The sequence below is a fragment of the Equus caballus genome, chromosome 8, assembly GCF_041296265.1.
Source record: "Equus caballus isolate H_3958 breed thoroughbred chromosome 8, TB-T2T, whole genome shotgun sequence".
Taxonomy (NCBI): Eukaryota; Metazoa; Chordata; class Mammalia; order Perissodactyla; family Equidae; genus Equus; species Equus caballus.
The window spans coordinates 24600075-24622517 of NC_091691.1; the positions used below are offsets into that span (position 1 = coordinate 24600075).

Consider the following 22443-nt stretch of genomic DNA (forward strand, 5'->3'; position numbering starts at 1 on the left):
CCAGCTAGCTAAAATTCTCTACAGACATGTAGTGCCCCGCTGCGAAAGTGTGGAGGACAGATGAGTGCAGTATCTGTGAGACCAGGAAATTCAGTTTGCTTTTGGCAAAGAGAATTTTATCAAACGTTTCGTACTTCTTCACTTAATCTTGTCAAGCCTTCAGAAAGTCAAAATTACTAGTACTGGCCGCTGCAGCGTTCAAAGGATGGCGCCGTGGGAAAAGCAGGGGCGAGTCGAGAGGAAGGTGAAACGAGGAACGCCAACTTCGCAGCTCGAGTCGCGGCGGCGCCTCTCCCTCGGGACCGGCAGGGGGCGTGTCGCCCCCGCTCCTGGGCGCGTGACCACCGTCCACCCCTCTCGCTTTACGGCCCGTCGTACGGCCCGTCGCCCGCGGCGGCGGCGGTTACCATGGGGATGGGGCTTGGGTGGCAACCGTAACTAGGGAGCCGGTGGAGGTGAAAGCGGCGGCCGACTCCTGGAGGCTCGGAGGTGGCGGAGGGGTCCAGGAGGCGGAACGACCCCGGCCTTTGAGGACGGGGTGGGCGCGCTCTGTGAGTCAGGGGTGGGGCCGGCATGGCGGGGCCTTGGTGCCACGCGGGGCCGCTCCCCGCTCCCCGTTCCCCGCTCCCCGCTGGCGGGCCGGGCCTGGGCGCCCCCAGGGAGACCGGAGCTGGAGGGAGGCGCGGCGCCCCGGCTCCTGCCGCCCTCCGTTAAACCCCCGCATCCAGGTTGCCTGGCCCAGTCTGGCGGTCGCAAGAGGCTCTGCGCTAAGCCCTGGGCTTGAAATCATAGCCATCATTTTCCAGGTGGGGGAACTGAGCGTCAGAGAGGTCTGCTTCTGAACTAGCCGTGTGATCTTGAATAAGTCACGTCAACTCTCAGAGCCTCAAACTCGTAGGTTAGTCGTAAGGAATAAATGAGAGAATGTTAGAAGGCCTTTAAACTTTTTAAACAATTGTTACCATTTCTCAGGCGCTCTGGGCTTCAACTGTGTTGAGCATTCTACATATGTCATCTCATCTAATCTTCATAACCACCCCAGAGTTTAAGGTTATCGTTTTTATTTTTCCTGTCAGCAAATTTAGACTCTGAGGAGTAAGTGACTTGCCCAAGGTCACAGAGCGAGTTCATGGTGGAACTGGGATTCAATGCTAGGAGGGGCTGACTGCAAAACCTGTGCTTTTAACCACTAAGCTACACTGCTTCTTCCCTTATTCACGTTATTACAATTGTAGCAAATGCCTTGGTTATCATTTTGCTGCCTGTGGGAATATGAATATATTTAAAGTGAGTTAGAGGTTTCTGAAGTTATTCCTAGAAAGATGAGAGGTCCCAGGATCAATATTTTTAAGATTTGGGACAGGTTTTCCCAGGAGTATGACATTCCTTTTATTCTTGTGGAAAGGAACTAGAGCTGGTATTGCACATTTCATTGATTGGTTAGTGCACCAGGAAATCAAAATGGGAAACAGAGGGCCCTGCTGATTATTATGGTCAAAATTTCTCTAGAGGAAACTCCACAGAGAAGAATGTCAGATGCAGAGGAAAACCCACTAGAAGAAACAGAAGATGGAGAAACAGAAATGGAAGAAGAAGAAGAAGCAGCAGAAGGAGAAGAAGAGAAGCCAAATTATAAAGAAGTGGAAAATATGCAACAGGAATCAAAAGAAGATGACACATTAGCATGGAGAGAGTCTCAGGAGGAGGTGGGGGAGGAGGAGGAGGAAGGGATGGAGGAGGAAGGGGAGGAGGAGGAGGAAGAAGGAGAGGAAGAAGGAGAGGAGGAAGGGGAGGAGGAGGAGGAAGAAGGGGAGGAGGAAGATGAGGAAGAAGGGGAGGAAGGAGTGGAGGAGGAGAAAGAAGTGGAGGAGAAAGAGGAGGAAGAATGGGAGGAGGAAGAATGGGAGGAGGAGGAAGAGGAGGAGGAGGAGGAAGAGGAAGAAGGGGAGGAGGAGGAGGAGGCTGTCAGAGAAGAAATGGAGGAAAAGGCTGGAGCAGCACAGGAGGAGGTGGCTGCAGGAGTAGAGGAAGAAACCACAGTGAAGCCCCAGGAAATCGCCAAGTCCGTGATCAGTTTGGAGAGACTTAGACCGACTGCTTCCCAGTCAGTCCTGTCAGGAACTTTCTCAGTAAGTAGTAATTGTAATTCATTCATCTGTTCATTCATTCATTCATTCAGAACCATTAATTGAATACTTACTATATGCCAGGCTATGGGGATACCAAACCAAATAAGACACAATCCATTCTCTTAAGGAGCTCTGGGGTGTGTAGGGAGGCAGATTCATAATGGAACATTATGAAACAATATGCTAATTGAGAGATGCATAGAAAAAAAAAGGACAACTTAACCCAGCTTGGAGGATGGTCAGGGAATGCTTCCTGGAGGAGGTGTGTACCAGAGCTGACTTAAAGGGCTGGTGGGGGATAACTGGAGTATGCTTGTCTTAGAACAGAGTCAGTGTGATAATAGGAACATAGGCTTCCCGCAAACTCTCCCTGTAGGGGAACTCGGCTCTGGTCCAAGGAGAAGTGACCCTCTGTAACTAGTCAGGCTTTTGGAGACCACCAGTGCCACTTAGAAGAATGATTTTGCTGTTGTGGGTCTGCCAATAGGCCAAGAATAAACCTGACACACCCATGATTCATGTTATTTAAGTACAAAATGTCCCAGGCTCCTTTTTTTTTTTTTTTAAGATTTTATTTTATTTTTTCTCCCCAAAGCCCCCCAGTACACAGTTGTATATTCTTCGTTGTGGGTCCTTGTAGTTGTGGCATGTGGGACGCTGCCTCAGCGTGGTCTGATGAGCAGTGCCATGTCCGCGCCCAGGATTCGAACTGACGAAACACTGGGCCGCCTGCAGCGGAGCGCGCGAACTTAACCACTCGGCCACGGAGCCAGCCCCCCCAGGCTCCTTTTTGTGACACTTTGTAATTCCAGTGTGAGGCTAACAATCAGACTGGCTGATTAGGAATAGAAAAGGAAAATATATGAAGGAATGTAGCTGCATGGACTGCATTTGGAATCACAATCTCCTTTTTTTTCTTTTTTAAGAAAACCCATAGTGGTAGCGAGTCAAAGCATTCTTTACAAGCAGAGCGTTCGGAAACAAATGAGCTTTCAGGCATCACAAGCTCACAATTAAAATTTCTTGATTTGGATCAAATCAGTTCAGAGGAACAACTCATCAGTTACCCTGAAGGGCAGCCCTCAAGCGAACTTGGGGAGAAGACCGACCAGATACCCCAAGTTGAATGGGGACAAGAAAGGAGAGACTCGCAACCGGAAATGGGAGACTTGGAGGTGGAAAAGGGAGGAAAGATACAAGAAGAAAGAGTATCGCACGCAAATGAAGGAAAAGAAGAAAAGTCCCCTCCCAAAGCAGGGAGCCCAAAGGATTCACTGGTGGCCACCACCACCGAGGACATCTTGTTTCAACAGGGTGACAGTGCCAACGTGTATCCCTTGGTAAGTGTAACATGCTTTTTAATTTCCCCCAGTGCTTTCAGATATTGTGAAATAGGAGAATTTTATGCATATGGGAAAAAATACCACCAGCAAAATCCTTTTTAAACTAATAATAGACTTGTGTCTTTTCCAGTTCAGTTCAGAGCTCTGGCTGGACATGTGTGGCAGAATATGGACGTGAACACTGCATCTGGGTTGAATAGTGTTGCTCAGCAGGCAGGAAATTCCAGGCGTAGTTTGTTGTGTTAGGATGCTGTTTTTTGTGGGAGACTCAAAGTCTCCCCTCTCTCCTCTCCCCCTCTGTTCTCCTCTTCTCTCTCCCTCCCCTCCCCTCCGCTCTGCTCTCCTTTCTCTCTCTCACGTTGCAATACTTCTCCATCCTACCAATTCCTTCCCTTTCCCTCCTCTCCTCACCTCTTCACACCTTTACAAGCTCCTACAACCATTACAGGCTCCTAAAACTATCCATTCCAAGATGGACCAGAGAGTGAAAGATAGGGAGAAGGGAAAAGCACTGCGAAAAGCACCAGGCAGTCCAAAGGAACACGCCTTTGCTGCCGCTGACGACGTTCCCGGGAGGCTCCATCTGCGAGGAGTAAAAATATTATCATTTACGAAGAGAAGGAAGAGGAGAGTTTTTTTTCTTTCTTTCTCCATCTGCTGCTTTCTGAAGTCTGTTTCCTAAGATTCGTCTCCTTTGTAAAAAATTTTTCCCCGTAGATTCAGGCCTCTGGAAGATTTGTAAGTGATTGAGTGCATATAAAGTGTTTAATGTCCTTCCTAACACACAGTGAGCACTCGACAAGTGTTAACAACTACATGATGATGATGATGGTGGTGGTGGTGGTGGAAAAATGCCTAGCAGGGAGTGCAGACAACCGACAGCCTCCTTTCTGTAGATCTGGCTCACTTTGAGCAGTGGCGTTAAAGGTTAAAGCTTGCAGTTGCTCAGTCTGGAAGAAAGGATAACTGAGTTTCAGAGTCCAGGAAGACTTCTATCTTGTTCAGCTAGCTAATAGGAGACCAGGTAACCTCACTGATGAGAGCAGGTGGTCTTTGTGTCCGGGCCCCCGCTCTTGGGACTCAACAAAAGCCACTGCCCAGGTTTGGGTCCCTCGCTAGCCTTGGGCTTTCCTGGAGAACCAGACTTCCCTGGGCCGTCTGTCTCCCTCTGCAGATGTGTTTAGCTCTTTGGGTACACCTTCTTTCTTTTCCCTTTCCTTTCACTTTTATTGTTTTTTTCTTTTTGTTAAAGTTAATAGGTGCTCTTTATAAGAAAATTGAAGACAAAGATTCTTCTTCTCGCACATACTCCCACCCTGATCCCTTTTCCCTGAGGTGACTGCTGTTACAGTTTGGTATAACTGCCTATCTTTCCAGGATTTTTTCTGTGCGTATATAAACATGTTATCTGTGTGCTCATATATGGGGGTGCACACACACAGATACAGGACACACATTTAGTTTTGGGGTTTTTTTTGTTTTTGTTTTCTAACCGTTGAGATATTCTGCATTTCTGCAAAATGTTTTTCCACTTAATATGTCTTAGAGGGCTTTTTATGTCAGTGCATGTAGGTCCACTTCCTCGTTTTAAATTCAGCTGTTGCCCAACTGATGGCCATTTATGTTGCTTCTCATTTCTTGCTCTTACCAAAAGTGCCTCAGAGAGCATGCTCCTCTGTCTCTCTTTGTGCCTGCAGCATCCTCTTTTTCCTTTGGGGTCCCCTGCTTTATCCTAAAGGCCTGTAATAATTCACAATGCTCATGGTAAATAGGCATAACCATGGGTACCATCTCCAGCCAAGAAACAAGGTATCTTGCATTTATGAGAAGGAATCTTATGACTATCAAGTGTAGTGAAATCTTGTTTTTGACAATAGAGTTTTGTTTTCCAGATCACCATGTTTTGGAAAAAGATTGATGTGAGAGGTGGCTATCTCCATGATCATTCACCTTGAATGTTAAAACTGGTGCAAAATGCAAAGATTAATACTGTGTGACTTCAGTCAATTGAGTGCTGCTTGAGTAAGGAAGTTCTGTTACTACTGAGTGAAGTCAGCCTAGTTTTGACCTTGGAAGAGTTGTTTTACCTGGAGACAGGAGTCTAGTTAGGGCTGTTTTCTTTTTATAACTAATTTGTTAAATAGCAAAAGAAATTTACAGGATGAATAAAATGCCGTCTGGGATTAGCCAGTTTCCAAAAGAACAATCTCATTTGAAGAAGTTGGCTTTTAAGAACAAGCCAAATATTAAATTGTTCTCTTCCTAGAAGTTGCACCTTGAGGCAATTATGATTCCGTAATTCTACCACTCACACCCACACAATAAAAGACCTAAATATATATAAGTTACAGGGAATGAGCAGATGGAAACAGGAGAGGATGGGGAATGAACAATGTGGGAGAGAGAAATTGGCCATATTGCCCACTATGTCTGTCTTGGGAGAAATATATGTACCTCAATTTAACCTAATAAGTATTGTTCAAAGATAAGAAAGGAGACTCAGCAGATTGCATTTCTATACTCCAATATAATTCACTAATTTTTAATAACTAATCACTTAGCCATCATTTTAAACATTCTGCCACATTTGATAAATTGGCCTTAGTTAACTTTTTAAATAGACTTAATTTTTTTGAGCAGTTTTAGCTTTATAGACAAATTGAGGGAAGAGTACAGAGAGCTCCTGTATACTCCTTTATACCTCCTCCACCCCTAGTTTCTCCTTGTATTAATATCTTGCGTTAGTGTGGTGCATTTGTTACAATTGATGAGCCAATATTGATACATTGTTACTAACTGAAGTCCATTGTTTCCCTTAGGGTTCGCTCTTGGTGCTGTATATTCTCTGGGCTTCGAGACCTGTATAATGACATGTACTCACCATGCTGGTAGTAGTTTCACTGCCCTAAAAATCCCCTGTGCCCCACCTGTTCATCCCTCAATTCCCCCTCCCCTCAGCCCCTGGCAACCCCTATCTTTTTATTGTCTCCATAATTTTGACTTTTCCAGACTGTCATGTAGTTGGAATCATACAGTATGTAACCTTTTCAGGCTGGCTTCTTTCACTTAGCAATATGCATTTAAGGTTTCTCCATGTCTTTTCATGGCTTGCTAGCTCATTTCTTTTTAGTGCTGTATTATATTCCATTGTATGAATGCACCACAGTTTGTTTATCCTTAATTTTGTAAAAGACTTTGAATGCAAAAAAATACATCAATAAACTACTAGTGAATTAAAAGCATTAGTCAGATTTATAGTATCTATGATTTTTCATTTAATAAAATTTTTCTTTCGGATTTATTCTTGGCAGTATGGAACTTTTAATTCTGCTCAAGGGATTTTGTCTCTTTATAATTTATCCTTCCAGGGAAAATGGTGTATAAGGACCAAATACCCAGGCTGAATAATTGTCTTTCTTATGAAGTTACGTAGTGGCTTTATTACACTTTGTCCATTCTACATATTTCTTGAAGTAAATTGAATTTCACAACATTAAGTGCTAACTGTGTGTCTGGTGCTAAGCTGGGTCTAGGTCCTGGGGAGTGGGAAAATAAGAGTTTGTTTCTATTTACTGTTAAAGACTTTCTTTTCTTTTTTAACGGAGAGAGAATTCACATACCATAGAATTCACCCTCTTAGATTTTTTTCAATTGTAGTAAAATACACATAAAATAAAATTTAGCGTCTTAACCATTTTTAAGTGTACAGTTCAGTGCTCTTAAGTCTGTTCCCATCGTCATGCAACAAACCCCCAGAACTCACCTTGCAAAACTGAAACTCTGTCCCCATTAAACAACAAATCGCCGTTTCCTCCACCCCAGCCCCTGGCGTCCACCGTTCTGCTTTCTGTCTCTATGAATTTAACTCCTCTAGGTACCTCAGATATGTGCATCATATAGTGTTTGTCTTTTTCTGACTGGTGTATTTCACTTACATCCATGTTGTAGCATGTTTCAAAAATTCTTCCTTTTGAAGGCTGAATAATGTTTCCATTTTGTCTACTCATTCATCCACTGATGGACACTTGGGTTGCGTCTACCTTTTGGCTATTGTGAAATATGCTGCTGTGAACATGGGTGTGCAAACATCTCTTTGAGAGCCTGCTTTCAGTTCTTTTGGGTGTATACCCTGAAGTGCAATTGCTCAAATATATGGTAGTTCTATTTCCAATTTTTTGAGGAACCACCATACTGTTTTCCATAGCAGCTGCATCATTTCACATTCCTACCAAGAGTGCACAAGGGTTCCATTTTCTCCTCATCCTCGTAAAATTTACCTGTTTAAAGTATACAGTTCATTGGTTTTTATTACATTCACAAAGTTGTGCAACCATTGCCACGATCTAATTCCACAACATTTTCATGACCCCAAAGAGAAACTAGTACCGTTATAAGCAGTCACTCCCCATTCTCTCCCCCCAGCCCCTGGAAACCACCCATCTGCCTTCTGTCCTTGTGGATTTGCCTCTTCTGGATATTTCGCGTAGATGGGATCATACAACATGTGGTCCTTTGTGTCTGGCTCCGTTCACTTAGCATTGTGTTTTCAAGGGTCATTCACACTGCAGCATGCCGTTGAGGACTTTCTTAAAGTGATTTCTCTTCATTGGATTGATAGTATGAAATCCTTCTCCTTCAAGAACTTGTGCCCCAAGCTTCTGGCGTCACCGCTCTGGGCTTGGCACACCGTCATGTCTTGCTGGGTTTACCTTTGTCTTCCAGACCATGACTTGGTCGTTTGGATGGAACAGTTCTCTTCCTGTTTACTATATTCGAGATGAAAACCAGAGAGTTCTTCTGTATGTCTGTGCTCACACTGCGATCATCTACAACGTTTCCAAGAATGATCAGCACCACCTTCAGGTATGAGGTTTTTCTGACTACAAGTGGAAGAGCTTGCCTCTAACTTGAGTACAGCGTTTTGTTTGTTATTTCAAGGGCTGGCTTCATTCCATCACTGTCATATTTTCCTATCTCTTTTCTGAACTATAGCAATTCCCGTCTTTAGAAACACATTTTATTGTTCATTATCCCTCTGATTCTAATCAGAATCAATTTACAAACAGCAGTTGATTTCTATTTTATAGTAACAAGGATTTAAAACGTCTATATTTTTTACATTTTTGTAAAAATGTGGTCAGGATTGATCATGTCGCCTCCACAGAGCTGTGGTGAAACATGAAGGGCAGTGTGCATCAGGGATTCGGACCTAATTCACGCTCAGACTCCTTCCCAGGTTTCAAAGGGCTTTGATCCTCATCATCGTACTGAGAAGTGGGTGTTAATATCCTCATTTTACAGAAGAAGAAACTGAGGCTCAGAGCGATTTAACTGAACGTGCCCGAGACGGCAGTAGTAAATGGTGAAGCCAGGTCTTAAACCCAGGGCTCCTGACTTGAAAGTATTAAGTAGGTCAGTTGTCTTCCTATCCCTCCCGCCCTTCAGCACCTTTCTTCATCTGCACCTCCCTCAGTATCCTACTTGCCTGCCCTCCCTACACCACTCTGCTTCCTCCATTCCTGACATTTTTGATACCTTTCATTTCCATCATTTAACTATTCAAATGTCGTGGTTTTTTTTGGTGTCTGACTTTCCACGAGTTAACTTGGTGAATAGTTCCATGTTACCTTTTTCAATTATCGTACATTTTAGTAAGGACCTTCCTTAGTCAATGCCTAAATCAAAAACATCACAAAGTATTTTCCAAGAGCTCAGTCAATACTCAGCATTGTGCCAGGGATCCGAGACGTGTGGGTGCAACTTAAGGAATTTGCTTTCTAGAAGTCCAGAAATACACAAACACAATCAGCAAACAGCCCCTCTCGGAACTTGTTGATTGTGCAGCACTGAGCACAGGGCAAGGGAGGGTTGTGTAGGCAGGTCAGAGAGTCAGGGCGGGCAGGAGTGGGCAGGTGGGCTGAGAAGTAGGGAGCAAGCCAGGCAGGAGTTCAGCCCCCAGAGTCAGGGGGCTGGGAATGGCCTTGATTGTTCATTCATTCATTCCACAAATATTTATCATAACCACTGTGTTTCAGATTTGGGGTCTGTCGTCATGAACAAAACAGGTCTCATTCCCCCATCATGGAGCTCATAGTCTAGTGGACAGACGCTAAACAAGTGAACACATAAATATATAATCATAAATTATAACAGATGCTCAAAAAGAAATGTGAAAATGCTGTAAGAGAATGAGACTCTTAGAGGGTGAGAGGAGACATACTCAAGGGTAAGGGTCTTGAGTAAGGGTGAGAGGGGACTGACTTTAGGCTGGGTGGGAAGAGAACGAAAAAGGGCTGTTTGTGCTGAGACCTGAAAGATAAGAATGAGCCAACCAGGGATGGTTTAGGGAAGAGCATTCCAGACAGACAGAGCTCCAAGTGTCCCGCCTCATGTGTAAGGCCCAGAAAGGAGGCCAGTGTGCTGGTGCGGAGTCAGTGAGGTGAGACAAGGAAGGAGGGAAACGGGCTACTTCCTGGCCAGGAGTGCTACCATCTTGTTTGTGTTTCCAGAAGATTCCCCTGTTACGTGGGGAAAGGATGGCAGCAGGATAAGAGTGAAAGCAGACCAGCCAGATGCTCCTGGAGAGGGAGCTCAGTTCTCTCGTTGGCGCCCAGGCTGGGCCACACCATTGATGTTTTGGAGCATTTTCTCTCCGTTTCTGTAGGGCCACCCTAACGTGATCTCCTGCCTCTGCATCAGCGAAGACAGGCGGTGGATCGCCACAGCGGACAAAGGGCCTGAATGCCTGGTAATCATCTGGGACTCCTTCACAGGGTAGGCTTGGTGCTCTGTTTTCCTAATTTTTGTAGAGTATCTGCCACTATGACCAGCAAAAAATGATAATGCCAGTCAGGGGATGCAGAAGCCGGTGATGGGATTCAGGTGAGGGGTGAGGTTGCCAGGGAAGGCTGGTTGTCTGGTTGCCTTGCATCCTGATGGCCTGACGTTATGACTCTTGGCTCTTTAGGCCCAGAAACCTGGTTTGTCGGTGTCCCAGACTAGCCTGGGCTGAGGGAGGCCAGCTCACACGAACCCAGCTCGGAGGCCCAGAGAAGTGAAGTGACTTTCCCATCTGTGAAGAAAAGAGGCTAATCACACCCACTGTTTAGTTTCCTAGGATTGCCATAAGAAATTACCACAGACTGGGTGGCTTAAAATAATAAAATTTATTCTCTCAGTTCATGAGGCCAGAAGTCTGAATGTCTGCAGGGTTGGTTCCTTCTGGGGCTCTGAGAGAGAATCTGTTCCATGCTCCTCTCCTGGCTTCTGGGAGTTGCTGGCCATCCTTGGTGTTCCTTGACTAGTAGACTAGTCACTCCAGTCTCTGCTTCCATCTTCACATGGCATGTTTTTCCATATGTGCCTCTCTGTGTCTTCTCTTCTATAAGGATACCAGTCATCGGATTTAAGGTCCATCCTAATCCAGTATGACCTCGTCTTAACTAACTACGTACGCAAAGACCCTATTTCCATATAAGGTCACATTCTGAGGTTCTGGGTGGACATGAATTTTGAGGGGGCACTATTCAACCTTACAGGATTGTTATGAAGATCAGTAGAGCACACCACCTGGCCTGTGACAGATGCTCATAGATGAGTTTTCTTTCTTAATTCCTGGTCCTAGGGGCAGAGAGCAGTGCTGGGATTCATTGACAAGACTGTAAAGTCTCTGGTTGGGTATGTGTGGAGGTGGGGGGTGGACAAGTTTGGTTGGACAAGAAGATCAGGAGGAAGTTATGTTTAATGTTCTTGAGTGTTCTAGATAGTTATGTTTATCTAGGACACAGGAACTATTCTCCCCCAGGTGACTGGTGACCTCTGTAGGATTATGTTACCTAATCTTGGTCCTCATCTTACTTGACCTCTCAGTGGCATTTGACATTCTTTTCGCTTGGCTTCTCTAATACCGTGGCCGCCTGGTTCTCATCCTGCTTCCTATCTGTTCCTTCTCAGACTCTTCTCAGACTCATCTTCCTCTGGCCATTCCTTAACTGGCCTAAAATGATGAGGATGCTCTTGGTATTGTTCTCCAGCCAGGAAGGAGCAGATCCAGGATTTGAAACCACACCATCTTAATATCAGTAACAATCTGAATGTTTCCTCTTTTTATAGATGAGGAAGTTGCTGGAGGACATTCCACCTGTATGTCCTACGGCCATCTCCTACTAAAATATCCAGAAGTCCTGTTGCATCTCCCTCCCAAGTGGCTTCTGAACTCATCCCCACTGCCTCTGTCTATCCTCTCAGGCCTGGGCCATTGCAACAGCGTCCTAACCGATCTCCCTCCCTGCACTTTCGCTCTTCAACCAGCCACCATGACAGTGAACCATTTTTAAATGTACAATTCAGTGGCATTAATTACATTCACAGTGTTGTACAACCATCACCACTATTTCCAGAACGTTTTCGCCACCCCAGACAGAATCTCTGTACCGGTAAACTCCCATTCTCCCTCCCCTCAGCCCTCGGTAGCTCTAATCTACTTTCTCTCTCTGTCAGTTTGGCTATTCTGGACGTTTCATGTCAATGAAATCATACAATATGTGCCTTCTTTTGTCTGGTTTCTTTCACTTAGCATAATATTTACAAAGTTCTTCCATGTTGTAGCATGAATCGATACTTCATTCCTAATTCCATTGCACGGATATAGCAATTTTATTTATCCATTCATCTTGTTGATTTTTAAAAATCATTTTAATACGTTTTAACTGAAAGCTGAAGTCTCCTTTGGCTACCATCTCCAATCCTAGTCCTCTTCCTAGAGGTAGACACTTTGGTGTGTTTCCTTCCCGAACATTTGCTGTTGTTTTAAATACATCTATATGGTCATTGTCATGTATCATCATCTGATTTTTCTCCACAACATTTTGAGCGTGACCTTTTCCCAAACACAAAATCCATTTGTGTTGCTCCCCTGGTTAAAGCCCTTCAGAGACTGCCCTTGCCAACCCCTCCTGTGTTACAGGGAATATGCGCCTTGTGTCTTAGCCATGCGAACACTTCCCCCAGAAAGGGAAATTCCCCGTCTGCATGCCGAGCCGTCATCGGTCACCACTACATACTTTCAGCTGCAAGCAGTGGAATGTTCGACTTACATGAGGGAAAGTTATTATCTCCGGCAACAGGAAGGCAGGAAGGATGGGTCCCTCAGGTGTGTCTCTTCTCTGAAGCTGTCGCTGACAGCTCCCCATCCCCAGGCAGAGCTGGCTGCCTCACAAAGTGTTTATTCTTTGCTTTTTTCTTGTTTGTAAAGCTGTCTCCCCCACTAGACTGGGGGTGACTCTGGCAGTGATTTTTTTCTTATTACAAAGTAATTTTACAAAGTAAAGCATATCTGTGGTTAACAATTCAAACAACATGTTAATATGAGTTTTATGATATCACAAATGACAACTTTGGGACCCAGAAAAGATTGTTCGGTTTTAGAATTAATATTCACTTTATTAAAGTGACAAACTAAAAACCATAGTTCTTCCTTAAGCTTTTTGTTCAACTTATAAATTTCGCTCTATTTATAAATCCAGCATATTTCTGCAATCACTTTTAAGGGGTTTGACTGTTGTTTGGCCACACTTACAAATTTGATCATTAACCCCTTTCGAACATTTTAAGCTGCATTTAGAAATTGAATATACTCAGTTTTATCTTTAAGTTTTTTAGTATTCTGATTAACAAATAAATTCTTCACCAGTACTTAAGTAATTCTTGTAAATCTAATAAATTAGACATAAATATGGTAAATCTTAAGTTCTCCTAAGTGTTCTAATATTATTTATCAACCTAATAGGATTTGAATTTAAAATCACAAGTCTAAATCAAGCACAGACTTTAAATTAGGATCACAGATCTAATCTGTTAGAGACTCTGATATGTTAAATTCTCTTCAACATCACCCATTCCTAAAAACATGAACAAATTATCTTTTCACAAATATGTTAATAGAACAGGTCCAACTGACTTCATCTTCTCTATATTTAGTCCTAAATATCCCCAGGGATAGGATACATTTTCCCACTGAGGACGTCATTATGTCATTTCCAACAATTTTAGGACTGCCTTCCCAAGTGAATTTTTGGGATTACTTCTCGGTGGGACGAAGTTTCTCAAGTGACAGAGAACAAGACAGGCCCTCAGCTGGGGGACAGACTTGGTTCCAGCCAGTTGGGACACTGATGTGACATACTGAGACCGGTTTATATTTGCTGTCACAATGGCTCCATAATGAAAAAGAGACTAAAGGGGAGCCAATAGCCTACGCTCCCGGGTTGTCTTCCTACCTCCCTCTCTTCACTTCTAGTGGAACTAAGGGGCCACCCAACATTACAATCGACTTCCATCGTTGCTGCGTGGTTTCTTGCATTTCTGTGGCTCTCTTAGATATTTAAATATCATCTAATTAAATTCTGCATGTGTCAAGGCTTTGTCTGCTTCTTACAGTTCTAAAGTCTTGCCAGTGACACAGTATAGAAGGCTATAAGTAAAAAAAAAAAAAAAAAAAAAGAAAGTCCCTCCTCACTCAAAGCATCTCCAGAGTCACCGTTGTTAGTTTGAAGTCTTCCTGCAGACTTTTTCTATACATATAAATACACATGCACATGCACACTCCCACAAACTCACTCAGAATCCTACTTTGTATACTGTTTTGCAATTTGTTTTTTCCGCAAAATTTTGGTCACTTTCCCAAATCTACCCCATTCTTTTTGAAGGCGGCATAGTTTTTCATTGTATGGTTATGTCATAATATTTTTTAACGATTCCTATATCAGTGGATATTTGTGTTGTTTCTAGATTTTTCGCCATTAAAGCAGTGCCGCAATGAACATGACTTTACATTTCTCTCCGTCTCCCTTTGCTATTATTCATCTGGGTGGATGTTGTAGAAGTGGAACTCTGGGGCTGTAGGGTATGTGCAATTCAAATTTTGATAGATACAGCGAAGTGGCTGCCTGGGCGGCTCGTGCTCATTTACCTCCGCACTTACGGAGGAGAATGCCCATCTTCCTGAGAGAGAGGATGTTGTCCTCGGCATCTTTTCTCACACTTTCATCCTTCACACCTGCCCAGAATCGGCCCTTGGTAACACAGGAGAGACCAGGGTTTACGAGAGCAAATAGCACGTTTGCATGCTGCCCTGAGTTAGGTTGGTTTTTAAATTATTGAGATAAAATTCACCTAACTTAAAATTAACCATTTTAAAGTGGACAATTCACTGGACTTTAGTCCATTCACAATGTTGTGCAACCACCACCTCTATCTGGTTCCAAAACATTTCCATCAGCCCAACCAAAGCAGTCACTTGCCACTGCCTCTCCCCAGCCCCCAGAAAGCACCAGTCTACTTTCTGTCTCCACGGATGTACCTGTCCTGGACATTTCCTATCAATGGAATCATGCAATGTGTGGCCTTTTGAGACTGGCTTCTTTCACTTAGCATGATATTTTGAGGGTCCATCCACGTTGTAGCACTTGTCAGTGCTTCATTCCTCTTTATGGCCGAGTCATATTCTGTTGTGTGGATGGACCACGTTTGTTTATTCGTAGTTGGTTTTTGAAGCAGTCCCCTCTGGGAAGCAAGTTAGACCTCAGCTAATGCTTTTGCCCCATCCTGTTTTGCAGTATTCCTGTGCACACGATATTTGACAGCTGCCCAGAAGGTAACGGGATCAGGGCCATAGCCATCACCCGCGACGCCAAGTATCTGGCAACCATCTCAGATGCTGAAATCCAGGTATTTGGGGCGGCCTCAGCGGGATGGCCAGCCTGTCACGCGTGTCCCCGTGAGCAGCTTGCTCAGGCCACATGGCATCTGTGATGCTCTCAGGGGATGAGCAGACTCCACAGCATGTTGTCGGGGCTCCCTGCTGTGGCTTCGCTCACCGTGCTGTGCAGGGTTAACCGAAGTTACAGGGTTGCCGCAGAGGCACAGGTTACTTCAGCAGCTTTCGAAACCTCTTCATCCTCCTCTGTCTGCTGTCGCTTACAGAAAGTTTGCATCTGGAGGTGGACTTTGGCAGCGGAAACGCCGGCGTGTAGTCTCGATCTTCCCAAAGAGTATGGTTTTCAGGTGAGTTCAGTCTGAACCTGTAGAGATCAACCTAAACTTACACTGAGGCCAGGTCATAACTACTTTTTGTTTTAATAAAGTTTTGTTGTAGTACAGTAGAGCTTTTTAAAAACACATTCGTATCCACGATCTCATTTTATTTTTGGTAATAATTGCTAATTTTTTGAGCAGTTATTAGTTGCCAGATTCTGTTAAGTTCTTTACATGGAGTATCTCACGTAATTCATGCAAACATGCTGGAAGGAGATATTTCTAAATAGTAATATCTGTGGAATAGTGCTATTAATTATTAAATAATTTCCCCAGCTAGCAGCCTTTCTTATTCTAGAAACATGTTCTTAACTTCCCTTAGTAGAGGGAAGTTGTTATTATTCTCCATTTGCATGACATGCCTTGCCAAGGACACCCAGAAAGTTTGCTCTGCTGTTCTACATTGTCTCATTCATCCTTGCATCCTTCACTCGTCATACACTTATTGAGTACCTACTATGTGCCAGACACTGTGGTAAGTCCATACGTGGCTTTCAGGAACTAGAGTCCAAACAGGGGTTCTGGGAGACTAGACTCAGCAAGACACAGATCACTATGCAGCTTCATGCCCATACTCTCTCCTTCTCCCTGCCCATATTCCTCCTGTTTCCTGAAAAAAATTTCCTTACTTCTTAAAGCTGCTCTGATACAGTGGCCACTAGTCTAAACATCCCGCCGCTAGACACAGGATGTCTTTCCATTTATTTACGTCTTCTTTAATTTCCTTCAGCAGTGTTTTGTAGTTTTCAGTATACAAGTGTTTCACCTTCTTGGTTAAATTTATTCCTAAGTATTTTGGGTTTTTTGATGCTGTTATAAGTGGAGCTGTTTTCTTAATTTCCTTCTCAGATTGTTCTTTGCTAGTTTATTAGAAATTAAGCTGACTTTTGTGTGCTGATTTTGTTTCAACTTTGCTAAATACATGTGGCTATTTAAATTTAAATTTATTAAAATTCAATGAAACTAGAAATTCATTTCCTGAGTTTCACCAGCCACATTTCAAGTACTCGTCAGCCACATGTGGCTAGTGGCTACCGCATTTGACAACACAGATTATAGACATCTCCGTCATCACAGAAAGCTCTTGGATGGCAGTGCAGAAGCACCCCAACTCTGGATGAACTCCACCACCATCCCTCTCTGTAGCCGCACCTGAGCAGGCGGGATGTGGCTGGGGAGAACCACCCGAGCTGAGTCATTTTACTTGAATCCAGCACAGATTTTGAGAGAGCTCCCAGCCCTGCCTGGCTGATCTAGTGGGCTGGCTAGAGACACCAGTTTCACACCTTCTCCTCACACTTCCCACAGCCCTTCCTCTCACTCTCTGCTGATGACCTCCCTCATATTTCATTGAGAAAGTGGAAGCCATCAGATACAAACACCAGCCTAGCCTCGCTCTCAAGCCTACGACCCACTGTCAACATCACCATCTTCTCTTTCGCCCTCTAAACAAAAGGAAGGGCCAGATCCCTTCCCTCTTCCTCCAAGCCCCCTCCTGTTGCTCTCAACTCTCCCTCTACCAGACGATTATCCCCATCAGCGAATAAACATGCTTCCCTGTCACCCATCCATAAAGAACCCCTTTGACCCACGTCTCCTTCCAGCTAGGGCCCTCTGCTCCTCTTCACAGTAAACTTCCTAGAAGAGCTGTCTACACGTGCTTTCTCTGCTGCCCATCTGTCATTTACTTTTTTTTTTTTTGCAAGAAATATGGGATCACTTTATATTTCTATTGTTAAGTAAGTCATATACGCAAAATGTGTACATTTTAAAGAAGAAAACAAATGAGCCTGTGTGCTGACCACTGATCAGGAAATGGGACGTTCCCCAAGCCTGGAAGCCCCCTTGTTCCCCTTCCCCACCTCACCCCCAGCCTTGCTCCCTACAGCTAACCACTGTGCCAAATTTTGTGTTATACTTTCTCTTACTTTTCTTTATACTTTTTCCAGTGATGTATGTATCCCTCAATACTATCTTATTTTGTTTTACCTGTTTTTGAACTTGATATATTTGGAATCAGCCTATTATTGCTTCATTTGCTCCACATTGTTTCTGAGATTCATCCATGTTGATTCTTGAGCTATAATTCATTCACTTTCACTGCTGTATAGTTTTTCATTCTTTGAGTATAACACAACTTACTTATCTATCCTACTGGGTTTTTTTTAAAATTTTTTTAAAAGATTTTATTTTTCCTTTTTCTCCCCAAAGCCCCCTGGTACATAGCTGTGCATTTCTAGTTGTGGATCCTTCCAGTTATGGCATTGGGGACGCTGCCCCAGCCTGGCTTGATGAGCAGTGCTAGGTCTACACCCAGGATCTGAAGCAGCAAAACCCAGGGCCGCCAGAGCAGAGTGTGTGAACTTAACCACTCAGCCATGGGGCCAGCCCCAGTTTATTTATTTTTTATTGCTGAATAGCAGTGCCTTGAATGTATGTGTCACAATTTGTTTATCTGTTCATTTTTTATGGAAATTCGGGTTGTTTCCTGTTTGTGGCTATTGAAAATAAAGCTGTATGAATGTTCAGGTACAAGTCTTTGTAGGGATGTATGCTTTCCTTTCTCTTGATAATTGTCTTTATTTTTGAAGGGTATTTTCCCTAAGTGCAGAATTCTAGGTTGGTCGTCATCTTCCTTCAGTAACCTGATGCTATTATTCCATTGTTTTATGACATACATAATTTCTGTTGAGAAGTCAACCATCAATCTTATTGTTCCCTCTTTTGAAAGTTTTGTGTCTTTTTTTCCACTCTGGCTGCTTTTAAGATTTTCTCTTTTCAGCAGTTTTTTCAATTATGTATCCATGCATTTATGGGTATGTTGTTGATTTAAAAAGAAAACCAAAAACTTATCCTTTGGGGTTTTTTGAACCTGGGATGTCGTGTTTTTTCTCAGCTTTAGAAAATTTTCAGCCATTGTCTCCTTAAACATTGTTTCTGCAAAATTCTTTCTTTTCTCTCCTTCTGGGACTCCCATTACATTAAGTTAGGCCTTTTCATTTTTTCTTCTCTTCATTTTATATTCTTTTGTCTATGCTATAGTCTGGATATTTTCTCCTATAATTTATCTTCCTTTTCTACTGACTAGTCATTTCTTTGGCTATATCTAATTTTCTGTTAAACCTTATTTGGAGTTTTTAAAATCTTTTTTTCAGGTCTAGAATTTCCATTTGATTCTTTTTTTATTTTTTATTTTGTTATTTATTTATTTGTTTTTGAGGAAGATTAGCCCTGAGCTAACATCTGCTGCCAATCCTCCTCTTTTTTTCTGAGGAAGACTGGCCCTGAGCTAACATCCGTGCCCATCTTCCTCTACTTTATATGTGGGATGCCTGCCACAGCATGGCTTGACAAGCAGTGCATATGTCCACACCTGGGATCCAAACTGGCAAACCCCAGGCTGCCAAAGCGGAATATGCAAACATAACAGCTGTGCCACCAGGCCGGCCCCTGATTCTTTTTTTAAATAGAGTTATCTGCTGAGATTATCCATCTTGTCCTCTACTTTCTTACACATATTAATCAGTTATTGCTGAACCTGTGTGTAAGAACTCCGATACCTAGATCTCCTGGGGGTCTCTTTCTATTGATTGCTTTTTCCCCCTTGTTTTTCAGTCATTTGGATTTGTCTCTTTCATTTCCTGTTTATTTTTCATTGAATGCCCGTTATGCTTTAAAATGCATTGGAATAATTTGAGGCTCAGAATAACTTCCTCCAAGGAAGACTTACTCTCCATTCTTACAGGCATCTGACAAAGCGGTCACCTTTATCTCAACAGAGATTGGTGATTTGAGGCTGATTTTCAGCCCTTCTGAGGTCTCATCCATGCACCTGTTTTCCTCACTTCTTCACTCCACCAGGCTTTTGTGCTGTCCTGATGGTGATTCTCAGACATTGGCCTTGGTAGTTTACATTCCTGAAGTGAAGCAGCAAGCAGGAGGCACGGAATAGGAGATGGGGTGGAGCAGCAGGAATGGAACTTAAAAATCATTTCTCGAACCTCTTTCTCAATGCTGCCGCCTGCAGCCCTTCATGTCAGGCTGCATCCTCCCACCCCCGATACACGTACCATTTCAAGACATATGTCTTAAGTCGTCCCAGAGATTTCTCGCTTTTGTTGTTGTTGTTTAGTTTCTGCATTTCATGTTTCCCTCACTCCTGCAGTTTCTGCAGGGTCGATTTTTGGGAAGCGAGCCAGGCAACTCATTTATTTATTCACCATCTTGGCAGGAATCAGAATCTCCTTCCAATATTTTGCATTTGTTCCAAATCACCTTGTGGCCCTGTCAAATTCAGAAATGTGTACGTAGCAGTTTTTGTCCAAAGGGACACAGAATAAAGGTTATTGGTGAATACAGGTTTACTTTTGCTTGTTCCAATTTATGTAATAAATTATAATGACTAAATAAGAAAGGGAACACATTTAAGACCATTAATTTTAACACTCAGTATTTAAATTATATTCCTATTGTTTACAAAATGCCATGTCTTTTCTGTTTTATATTCCTACTCAGTTATTTATTTTAACAAAAAAATACTATTTACTTTTAACATTCAGCTTAACCAGAGAGAAACAGAAAATTTATTATAATGTAATATATTTCCATGCTTTATATTTCAGAACTACCTTACTTTTAATCCAACAAATAATAGAGAATTGGTGAGCAATAGTAAAACACAAGTGATATATTATTTGTGGGTAAGTAGAAATATTTTTGTTTGTTTTAAATGTTCAGACAAGTATCTGTTCATTCTTTGAGTACACATGTTTTGGTAATGTAACAATATAGCATCTAGTTAGGAAGTAATAAATATCTATTAAAATGTTTTGATTTAATTATAGTAGTTGTTTTAGTCGCATTGGAAATTAGCATATTAAATCAAAAGCAGATAGCTTAAATTTCATCTAAGTTCTTTAAAGTAATGAGGCAAATATTTATTTGAATGTATTTAACACATCTAAAATATGGGGTTTTTCAAGATCTTGGACTTTTTCCCCTTTTAGAAAGAAATTCACAAACAGATCAGAGATACGTATACTGACACAGGGCGAAATCATGTGATTAAAAAATATCAAAAGTCAAACACAAAATTACTTTATGACTCAGCAGTTCCTAGATATATACCCAAAAGAATTGAAAACAGGCATTCAAACAAATATTTATACACAAATGTTCATAAGAGCAGCCTCATTTGCAATAACCAAAAGGTAGAAACAAACCAAATGTCCACCAACAGATGAATGGATAAACAAAATGTGGTCCATGCACACAATGGAATATTATTCTGCCATTAGAAGGACTGAAGTACTGACACGTGCTACAATGAGGATGAATCTTGAAAACTTCCTGCTAAATGAAAGAAGCCAGGCACAAAAGCCACATATTGTATGATTCCATTGATATGAAATGTCCAGAATAGGTACATCCATAGAGACAGAATACAGAGTAGTGGTTGTCAGGAGCTGTAGGAGGGAGAATGGGGCGTGACAGCTTAATGGATAAGGGGCTTCCTTTTGGGGGTGATGAAAGTGTCCTGGATCTAGACAGAATGATGCTTGCACAGCATTGGTAATGTACTGAATGCCACTGAACTGTGCACTTTAAAATGCTTAATTCTACGTTATGTGAATTTTGCCTTAAGAAAAAATGCCAAACAAAAACAGAATCGCTTGAAACAGAAACTTGAATGGCTGATTTTCAGTGATAGTCATTACTTCAGGTATTTATTATAGCTTTAAAGTGTTATAAATGTAGAATTCAAATTTCCAAAAACTGCCATTTAAAGTCACAATCATTTGTGGCATTTTTTATGTATTTGCTTTTCTTCCAGAATGTTTTTACATGTTCCTGGAGGCAGCAGGTCCTCTAACCTGTAGAAAATGCAAAGCTCTCACCCAGTTTGGATGCATTTGTTTTGATTTTTGAGTAACAACTATTTTTTCTGTATTTATCAGTATGAAGAGAGAGATATACTTGCTCACAGTGCCCCACTTTTAACAGAAAAAGTGAGTATGCCTGTTGTGTTTTTATACATCTGATTTTGTGGAGAACAAATATGGATATGTAAGCTTCGTCACTTTGGGCCACTCTTTGTATGTCTTGATATTAAGCCATCGGGAAATAATTTGAAAATTTTACTTGAGTCCTTTACCATATTGAATTGTCGGTTGAAAATAATGGGAGTATTATTAAAAATAAAATGTTATGGAAAAGAAAGTTTCCTACCATGAGAAAATATCCAAAAAAGCAATAGCTTTTATAGGGTGTTTGTGCATATGACAAAAGATGAAAGCTAAGTGGAGTGATGTAAGTGGAGTAGTTGAACATGAGTGGATCCCTTTTAAGCTGCTCAGTTTTCAGAGTAATAAAAAATGATATGGGAGGGTCTGGCCTGGTGGCATAGTGCTTACGTTTTTGCACTCCACTTTGGTGGCCCAGGGTTCACTGATTCGGAACCTGGGCATGGACCTATGCATCGCTCATCTAGCTATGCTATGGTGGCGTCCCACATAGAAGAAATAGAAGGACTTACAACTAGGATATGCAACTATGTACTGGGGCTTTGGGGAGAAAAAAAATAAAAACAGGAAGATTGGCAACAGATGTTAGCTCAGGGCCAATCTTCCTCACCAAAAAAATGTATGTTAGATATTTAGATGTTTAAGAGCCAACAGAAAGGTAGTGAACCAGGTGTTGGAGGAAACACTTTATCTTGCCTGCTTACCTCCAGCTATTGCATCTGAGGTGTACCTTGAGTCCTGTCTCTTGCAGTGAAAACACTATGATGATTTTTCTGCTTCCTTCCTTTACTCTTGATGTGACTTAGAATTTTATTTTTTAAGAGGACAAGAGAAAGAAAAAGAAAAAAAAAGTTG

The 22443-nt window shown here is 42.4% G+C and overlaps 1 protein-coding gene across 4 annotated transcripts in view; it reads left to right on the forward strand.

The window, feature by feature from the left end:
• Window positions 1-376: 376 nt before the first annotated feature.
• Window positions 377-22443, forward strand: part of CFAP251 (cilia and flagella associated protein 251) — a 61367-nt gene continuing 39300 nt past the window's right edge. For 2 of the 4 annotated variants that reach the window (XR_011441381.1, XM_023647206.2), the window contains exons 1-9: window positions 377-551; window positions 1510-2129; window positions 3056-3469; window positions 8195-8335; window positions 10137-10246; window positions 15088-15199; window positions 15455-15535; window positions 20188-20265; window positions 21523-21573. Coding sequence is in view for 3 of the 4 variants with exons in the window: in XM_023647206.2 (XP_023502974.1) it covers window positions 1530-2129; window positions 3056-3469; window positions 8195-8335; window positions 10137-10246; window positions 15088-15199; window positions 15455-15535; window positions 20188-20265; window positions 21523-21573 (1587 nt within the window). In the remaining variant the exon portion in view is untranslated. Of the gene's footprint in view, window positions 807-1509; window positions 2130-3055; window positions 3470-8194; window positions 8336-10136; window positions 10247-15087; window positions 15200-15454; window positions 15536-20187; window positions 20266-21522; window positions 21574-22443 lie in introns of all 4 variants that reach the window. The other 2 variants (XM_023647207.2, XM_070275473.1) reach the window with 2 other exon arrangements.